The following is a 9,796-nucleotide window of genomic DNA, read 5'->3' on the forward strand; positions in this document are numbered from 1 at the left end:
CTACTACTACTACTACTACTACTACTACTACTACCTACTACTACTACCACTGCTGCTGCTGCTGCTACTGCTGCTGCTTGCTCCTGCTATTGGTCCTGCCATTGCTGCTGCTGCTGCTGCTGCTGCTGCTGCTGCTGCTACTGCTGCTGCTGCTGCTGCTGCTGCTGCTGCTGCTGCTACTACTACTACTACTACTACTACTACTTCTACTGTTACTACTGCTACTAATACTGCTACTACTATTACTATTTCTACAACTATTACAACTACGACTACTACTGCTAATGCCTTTGCTGCTACTATTATCAGTATTACTTTTATCATTATCACTGATGATGACTTTAATGATAATGACAATAATGGTGAATGACAGTGATGAATTACTATAACATCATCATTCAACGAAAATAGCAATAAAACAACAGGAACAACAACAACAACTACTACTACTACTACTACTACTACTACTACTACTACTACTACAATGATAACATTAATAACGTCAGTCATTTTTATCTAGACCAGGAGAATCATGTGATGCTACCCAGGTGAAATTTCTTCCTTGCTAATACAACACCTTATGCACCGAGGTAATCTTTTAATCTATATGTACTTCTTAAACCTAAAATTTAAGTCTATTTTTGCTGAACCTCTTTTCTATACCTATCTATCGAATTGTTTATCTACTCATCTGCATTTTTCATTTAACTTACTTTGTTTTTCTCACAACCATAATTTCCATTTCGTTAACTATAAATTATTTCTTTCTATTCACTCTTTATTTTCATCTATACATATATGATTTTTTTTTTTTTTTTGTCTTAGTTCACAGGTCTAAAATTCTACCTTGCAAGTTCAAGGTTGTTTTCTATGCTCACATACTTTATCTATATAGTTTCTCTCATTTAAGTTTCTATATATTAAGTCTAATCTCCATCTTAATCATTCTAAGCTTGTCTTTTTTCCACTTTCTAATTTCCTCTTTCTTAACTATAGGCATCATTCTGTAAACTCTTAAGGTCATTCTTTCATTCACGCTAAGCCATTACCCATACCTAGCATTTTCAAATCTGTATGTCAATATGTTGCGAATGTCTAACCAATACTAACTCATTCAACTCTAATTTAAACCAAACTAACATAACCTAAACCACGACTACAAATGTCTGATCTGTACGTCGACCAGAGGCAAGTTTCTACCACTAATCATTTGAGTCACACGTCATTTCAATTACTCTTCCAGCTCCGGCAAGATCAAGACCTCCGTTGCAAAGAATCGTTTCCCAATTACTGGTTTCCACTCACTTTCGCTTCCCGAGACAAGAACACGCTTACCATATCATTAAATCATTTGTATTCTTTATCAAACTTTTACGTAAGATGCGAAGAGATTAATGACAGGAGAGAGAGAGAGAGAGAGAGAGAGAGAGAGAGAGAGAGAGAGAGAGAGAGAGAGAGAGAGAGAGAGAGAGAGAGAGAGAGAGAGAGAGAGAGAGAGAGAGAGAGAGAGAGAGAGAGAGAGAGAGAGAGAGAGAGAGAGAGAGAGAGAGAGAGTAATTGAAGGAGTGAGAGCAGTATGGAGAAATAGACAGAGGAGAAGGATAAGGTGGAAAAAACCCCCATGAAATAAAGGAGAGATCATATTGCATGAAATTAACTCTCTCTCTCTCTCTCTCTCTCTCTCTCTCTCTCTCTCTCTCTCTCTCTCTCTCTCTCTCTCTCTCTCTCTCTCTCTCTCTCTCTCTCTCTCTCTCTCTCTCTCTCTCTCTCTCTCTCTCTTGTACATGTGAAGCTTTGTTCGTGATTTTGATATATAAAAAATGGCGTTATATAGTCAGATTCTACATCTCATTTTAACAATATTAATAGTAAAGGTATTTTTCATTAATGCATCGAGGTGTACAATGACCTTTCCTGTTTTATTCATGCAGGATACAATGTACAATTGCACCAGAAAGTGATGATAGAAAGCAAAGGCCTTTAAATTATATATCTATAAATGATAAAAGAAATGGACTAATATGGACCAATGAAAAATATATACGAGTATAAGAGTCTCTACAAAGGTCAAATAGAAGAGAAGATGTGTTAGTTCAAGCTCTGACTTGTTATCTGATTCTGATCTTTTAAAACATCATTCAGGAAACCATCACATTTCTTTTAGCAAATATACATGTAACTGAGGTAGCTGACACGCAGACTTCTTTACATACGTGTGAAAAACGACAACGAAGAGTTCGAAAAAATAGACCTTTTAATTTCTTTTCCTACTAAAAGTTGAATAGAACACGTTTTAAACTAGCAAATTTAGTTACAATATTGTTTTAAAGATCAGCGCTAACTGATGGACAATAGAAGGAATGACAGACACACAGCCAGAAGATGAGGTAAACAGGGCAGCTCTAATTGGATACTGTGATCATTAGCATAAATCAACACAAATAACACAATAAACATTGAAAAGTAACGGAACAGCTTAACTGAATCTAAAGTTACCATTACTCTCAGACTGGCATCCTTTCACACTTCTCTATTGGATATCATCAATGTTTTTAATATTTTTCATAATATTGACAATGATTTTGCATTATTTAAAAGAAGGTAACATCATGAGGATAATAATTCATCCCCTCTGTAGAGTTTGAAAAAAAGCTAAGAGATTTAAATGCGTTCAAGACAATGAGCCTTAAAAATGTTGTTACTGTCATTTCTATTTCAAAAATATTTTCATACACTTTATCTTAAGCACTAGTAAGAACAGACAGTTAACGAGGAAAGCTGAATCACATATACTTCATACCTACTGTTTATATTGACAATTGTAAAATCTACCCTCAGGTCCAGCAGCCACGCATAGAAAACACGTGTGATTCTTTACCAAACTCATGACTTTCTTCCCGTGAGTGAGACAAGGACACTAGACACAAATTACAAATCTGTGGAATAAAAGAAAAATTATCATTGGCGAGAAAAAATAATTGTCATAAATAAAAATAAAAAAAAAAAAATGCAGGAAAGGAAAAGAAGATCGTTGTAAATGTATTTCTCACTCAGACTACCACTACTACTACTACTACTACTACTACTACTACTACTACTACTACTACTACTGCTACTACTGCAACTACTACTATTATTACTACTACTACTACTACTACTGCTACTACTAGTAAAACAACAACAACAACAACAACAACAACTGCTACTATTACTACTACTATTATTACTACTGCTACTACTACTATTCCTACTACTACTACTACACCATTACTACCAATATCACTGGAATCGTAGTCACCATATTACCACTTTCTTCCTCAAACACACGCCCTGATTTCCACACTTTCGCTAACCTCCTTCCCGTGGACTCCTTCTCTCTCTCTCTCTCTCTCTCCTCTATCTTGTCATTAGTTCCTTATTGCACTTACTCTTCTCTTAACCACACATCTCTTCTCTCATATCGCTCGCTAACACATATGCTGCTTTTTTCCTTTCGTTTCGTACCTTCCTGTGTTTCTCTTTTCTTTTTTTTCCTGCTCATTCTGTTAACTCACTCTCTTCTCCACTCAATTTCGTCATTAGTTCTTGATTACACTCATTTTGTGTCGACCGCATCTTGTTTTTCCTCGTATTGCTTCGTTATCGTAGTTTCTAATGTTTTTTTTTTTTTTATAATAATTTTCTTCTTTATTTGATTGTCTTTTTTCTCTCTTTCTAAATTTTGTTCTACTTTTTTTTTCTATACGCTTTCTCTCTTCTTTCTCTTCCTTGATTTACCTTCTTTTTGTTACCATTTTTCTCATACGTTTCTCTTCTTTACTTCTCTTTCTTAATTATCTGTTCCTTTTCCTGTATCTGTTCTATTTTCCCTTCTCGCAATTAATTTCTGTTGTAACCCTATTTATGTTTTCTGTGTGTCAATAATTTCTTTGGTTTTCTTTTTCTTTCTATAAACAAAGTCTATAATATTTTCTTTTCTTTCTATTGCCTTTTTTTTTTTTTTTTTTTCCTATCATATTCTTTCAAACTTTCCGTCTCTCCTTCCAATTTCCTTTCAATTCCACGTCTCATTTTTCTTCACCTCTTCTTAAAATTAATTATCTTCACATTCCCTCAATTTTTCTGATCATCATGTCTCTTTTCCGTCCTTTTTCTCTTCTTAATTATCCTTAGTCATCTTGCCTTTCTTCTTTCTCTATTATCTTCATTTCTCTTTCCTTTCCTCTTTTTCTCTACCTCCTCATCGCACACTTTTCATCTCTCTCTCTCTCTCTCTCTCTCTCTCTCTCTCTCTCTCTCTCTCTCTCTCTCTCTCTCTCTCGTATATCGTGTCAGGTAATTGTCAGTTTGCTCCAGACTCTTCCTTTTTCCCGTAATTTTTTTCTAATTATCACTTAAATATCTTTAATCATGTGTTATGATTTTTCTTGGATTTTTACGTACATCATCATCATCTCTCTCTCTCTCTCTCTCTCTCTCTCTCTCTCTCTCTCTCTCTCTCTCTCTCTCTCTCTCTCTCTCTCTCTCTCTCTTACAAAGCACCCAAAGTAATGGGAACCGCCATCCTCCAATTAAATTTTTCAATCTCATATTAAGCGCAATTAACACAGCCACTATTCACATTCTTCATATACGACAGTTGCACTTTAACGAAATGACGAGAAAGGTTAAACACACACACACACACACACACACACACACACACACACACGCGCGCGTACACTTATATTTCTTTTCTCTCTTTCCATCAGTTCGTGTTTTCTTCGTCGTTTCTCTTTGACAATCTTTTTTTTTTCCTGTCTCTCTTCTTTACTCATTTTCTTTTCTTTATTCTCACTTTCTCTCAATTTCAAGTTCTTAAACAAAATAATGAGACTGGAAAGAGAAACACATACATTGTTTCTCATTCTTCTTTTTTCTTTTTTTTCACAAATTTCTCATTTCTCTCCCATATTATCTCCTCTCACTTCTTTAGTTCTGGACTCTAACGGAATAAAAAGGGAGAGAGAGAGGACACTTACTCAAAAATACACAAATCATATATTTTTTCTCTCTCTCTCTCTCTCTCTCTCTCTCTCTCTCTCTCTCTCTCTCTCTCTCTCTCTCTCTCTCTCTCTCTCTCTCTCTCTCTCTCTCTTATTCCATATTTCTTCTCGTCTTCATGCTCTTTAAAAAAATTAACGACACTTTAACGAAATAGTAATCTAGGTTAAGAACACACACACACACACACACACACACACACACACACACACACACACACACACACACACACACACACTTAAGGGAGAGGAGTGAAAGTGACGAGGCAGCCCAGAAGTGATCATTACGTTAACGGGAACAACTGTGGACGCTATAACGTCTTAGCCACCCTATTACTGTTTACTGCCGCGTTCCTTCCCCCAGACACCCAGACTCAAGCTCACTCTTTCCCCTTCTCTTTCTCCTCCTCGACCCGGAAGACCAAACGAGCTGCAGTTCCCGGGACTAGTGGCAATTATGGTGTTTGTAATGGCTCATGGTGTCTTGTAGTGTTGTGTTGATAGTGTCATTTGTGTCAATCTTAGTGGTGTTTTTCAATTTGCAGGTAATTCTTGTGGTTTTGTTTGCTTATATCAGTGGTGTTTTTATTTATTTATTTTTTATTTTATTTATCCGTGTTGCTCAGAGGAGTGTTTTACAAAATGTTTGTGATTCTAAATGTTGTGTTGATTTCTTCTTCTTCTTCTTCTTCTTCTTCGTAATTGTGGTGGTTGTGTTTGGTGATGATATTAGTGGTGTAATCTTTTTTTGTTTTGTTTGTGGTGTGTGTGTGTATGATATGCCTTTTATTCGTTGTTGTTCAGAAGAGTGCTGTTGTGTTTTATGAAATATTTTTATTCTAAGTGCTGTGCTGATTTTTCTTCTTAGTAGATCTTACAAAGATATTCATTCTCCTTTTTGTTATTCTCCTTAAGTTTAATTTATTAACCTCTACTCTTTAAATTTTTGTTCTTTTTTTCTTTCAAAATATTTTTTTTGCCTATTTTCCGTCCCTTCATTTCTTTGCTATTTTTTTTGTCCTTTCATTACTTCTTGATTATTCTTTTCTCTTTTCATTGCCTTTAATGCTACTTGCTTATTTCGTTCATTAATTTTTCCACTTTTCAATTATGCTCCGTATATTCCTTTCATCTATTTCTTTAGTAGTAAATTACATATTAATATTCATTCAATTTACCGCACTCTTCAATCCCCTTCCCTTCATTCCCTGTAATCTGGTTCCTCAACCATTAGTCCAAGCATGTACTAATTTCTCTTCGATGCCCAACTCAAATTATCCTATCTCCTCCACGCCACACGCTCTACTCTCTCTCTCTCTCTCTCTCTCTCTCTCTCTCTCTCTCTCCACCATCAATGCATACGTGTTTGTGTACCACGTGAGCGGCAATCACTCACTCAAACACTCTTAGTCTCTCTCCTGCCACACATTCCCCCCCACCACGTGCTTTCCTCTCCCTCTGCCTCCACAGGAACCAATGCCGTACGGGTTTGGCTACGACGTGCGGGACGAGTACACTGGCGCCAACTACGGCCATCGGGAATCCAGCGACGGCTATCTCACCGAAGGAGAGTACTACGTCCCGCTCCCCGACGGCCGCGTGCAGAAAGTGTCCTACTACGTGAGCGGCGACTCAGGCTTCGTGGCCCAGGTGTCCTACGAGGGAGAGGCGGCCTATCCTGCCTACTACCCGCCGGAACAGCCGCACCCTGCTTATCTCTTGCCTACAGAGCCGTATCCCCTGCCACAACCAGCGCCGCAGTACCATCCTCCACCTCCTCCTCACCCGCCTCCTCATCCCCCGCCTCTCTCTTACGCGTAGATGAGTCGCCGCGCTGTCAGTTTTGCCAACACCTTGACCACTCACTGTCTCCTCCCTCTATCGCCACCGAATCTCGTGATGGCGTGATAGCGTAGCCTCCCTGCCACTGCCGCGACCTCAGAGTTACTCGTACAGAAAGTTATATGCCCTGAACATGTGCTGTGGCTCTCACGTGACGAGTTTATGTGGTGAGTAGACACAGTAAGTACGTGTGACTCAAGGTTTAGCTACGTATCGCATTATTTAAGCCGTATTAGTGTGTCATGTTTTATCAAACAAGAAATCAATTATAAAGTGCCGCGACTTAAGGATATGATATTTGCCTATGATTTTTCACATTTCTTTCCTATTCATTATCCTGTCATCCTTTTGAGGACTGGTACCTTCAGCTGGCCTTTTTTCCAGCATTTCGTTGCCATAGATCGCCAAACTTTATCTTGCATACAAAACTGAAAGTTACAAGTGTTTATTTAATGCAAGAGCTACAACTCATGTTTAGCATGGAATATGGTAACTTTACGCACGAGTGACTCTGCACGCAAACATCTTCCAACCCTCTAGTTCTAGTCATCTTAGGTAGGTCCTCGTCCACAAGTATGGGCTCTTTGTAAATCTTGACTTGAAAACTGACTCTCGACTCACGTCCACGAATCAGAGGTGTTTTCGTAAACTGCTTGCTAATAACGTGTGTGAGAGGAAAGGGTAGAGTGGATCAGGTAGGTTGGAACTCTTGAAGGTGAGAGAATGAGATGGTAATTCCGTGAAATAATGAGCATCGAAGAAAAAAAAATCATGATAAACAACCGACGGATTAGCCAAAGATGTTACAAGAGTGGATAAAATCAGATGTTCTAATTTAATCATTTAAAAATGTTCTTTGACGGAGAATAATAAGACAGTTAGTCCTTAACTCGATCAATAGTGCGTCCTTTAGAGAATATAATGAGGAGCTTTATCCTTTCAATTAAACATAACATGCATTTCGAGGGAAATTAATGGGACAGGTTACCCTTAATATAACCAAAAGAAGCTTCTAGGAATGAAATGATAATATACCATCGCTGTACACGCATACACTACACTTGCTGGCTGAGAGATGGAGTCCTTGAGTCTCCAGGCTAAGATTTGTACACTTGCTAAATCTGCAGGAGGTTTTCACTGAGCAAGAAGATGCAGCGTGTGGCGTGTGAAAAATCTCACCTAAACACAGATTCTCTCGAGACGGTAAAGCTGGCGATCACAAGTCCTCATTCTCACTTGTACGATTCTCAAGAGCGTGGTGAGTTACTGTCAAGTCATCACACACCTGTCCAGTGCTGCCTCCCGCTAAGGCATCTCCGTCTTAATTTTCATGCAAGTCCAACAGACTCATGTTAATATCTATGCCTAGCCTTCGATTTATAAAGCACTTATCAACGCTCAAAATCTTCTCATATCATTCCATCTCCTTCGTGATCCATCTCATTCGGCCAGCCTCTCCAGTCCACTCAGCCCTAAGATCTAGTGCTCCATTAGGCTTAGTTCCCACTCCAGTGTCCATTCACATGCTTCCTTATTTCACGCCCCCAGCCCCGCTCAGCATTCAAAACTCACGCAATTCATCTACTAGTTCTTATCTCAATCAGTTAGCCCACTCAGTTACAGCACAAGTGCTACACCCTTCAAACTCACCCCCAATGTTCTTATCTAACACAACTATCTTACTCTTTTCTCATTAACAACAAGCGATTATATGTTGAAGAAATATCCCTCATACAGAGATACGAAAGAGTACAATGTGTTATACGTAGTTTCGCCACTTTTCTTTTCATTCCTCTAAGATATCCAGACCTGTTACTTAACGTAGTGACTCATCTTCTATTACTAATTTCACTCTTTGCTTTTATTACTAACAAGTGACTAAAGCCTGAAAAATATCCCTAACATTGAAAAACGAGTGACTGCAATTTTTTTCCTCCTCTCTTTCTTTTCTTTTCTTCTCTTTCTCTTACACACCGAGATCAATTACCTAACACAGTCACTCATCTTCTATTGTTACTTTTGCTCTTTTTATATTAATCAATAACAGACGCACGAAGCTTGAAACATATACCTGACATTGATAAACGAGTGATTGCATTTTTTCCTTCCCTCTTTCTTCTCTTTCCGTCTCTTCCTCTAACACACCTAGACCGGTTACTTCACCTAGTCACTCATCCTCCATTGTTACTTTTGCTCTTTTTTTTTATTAATAAGAGACGTACGATACTTGAAAGATATCCCTAACATTAAAAAACGAGTGATCTCTATTTTATCCTCCTCTTTTTCTTCTCTTTTACTTTTTTTCCTCTTACACAAAAAGAGAAGTTACGTAGAACCGCTCTCAGCCCCGGTCCCTGCTCTTGCTTTTTCTAATTGTGCGTGTGTAGCTCCAGTTTCGCGTCACGTTACTGTTACTGTTGATACTTCGATGTGTTGCTGTTCCGAAGGTTGTCTCGTCTCCCGCTTGCCACTTCACTGCTCCGCGTTCCTTTGATTCCGTGACCCAGTGTTGTGTTGTTTTGCATTGTTTACCTTTGTGTTTCTTAATAAAGTGAAGGAAAGATTTGTCTGTGTTTTTAATCTTTTTTTTTTTGTCTGTCTATCATCTGAATTTTAGGTGAATTTATAGCATTTTGTTTGTGTTTCATAGTTGTTTTCCTTATTGGTTGATATTGTACCTACCTCTCCCCGCCTCTCTCTCTCTCTCTCTCTCTCTCTCTCTCTCTCTCTCTCTCTCTCTCTCTCTCTCTCTCTCTCTCTCTCTCTCTCTCTCTCTCTCTCTCTCTCTCTCTCTCTCTCTCTCTTCAGCCACCATCCATATTTCATTCTACTCCATCTCTCTTTCTTTCTTCCTCTCCCTTCTTCCCTCCTCTTCCTTCCTTCCAAATCTTTCCTTCTTTTTTCCTTTTCTT

General features: G+C 38.3%; 1 protein-coding gene across 1 annotated transcript in view; it reads left to right on the plus strand.

Moving 5' to 3' along the window:
- Positions 1 to 9,442, plus strand: part of LOC123502183 (leucine-rich repeat extensin-like protein 3) — an 11,154-nt gene extending 1,712 nt beyond the window's left edge. The window contains exon 3 of the mRNA XM_045251417.1: positions 6,513 to 9,442. Coding sequence (XP_045107352.1) covers positions 6,513 to 6,863 — 351 coding nt within the window. The 3' untranslated portion in view covers positions 6,864 to 9,442. The remainder of the gene's footprint in view (positions 1 to 6,512) is intronic.
- The last annotated feature ends 354 nt before the right edge of the window (positions 9,443 to 9,796 follow it).

The sequence above is a fragment of the Portunus trituberculatus genome, chromosome 10 (genome assembly GCF_017591435.1).
Source record: "Portunus trituberculatus isolate SZX2019 chromosome 10, ASM1759143v1, whole genome shotgun sequence".
Lineage (NCBI taxonomy): Eukaryota > Metazoa > Arthropoda > Malacostraca > Decapoda > Portunidae > Portunus > Portunus trituberculatus.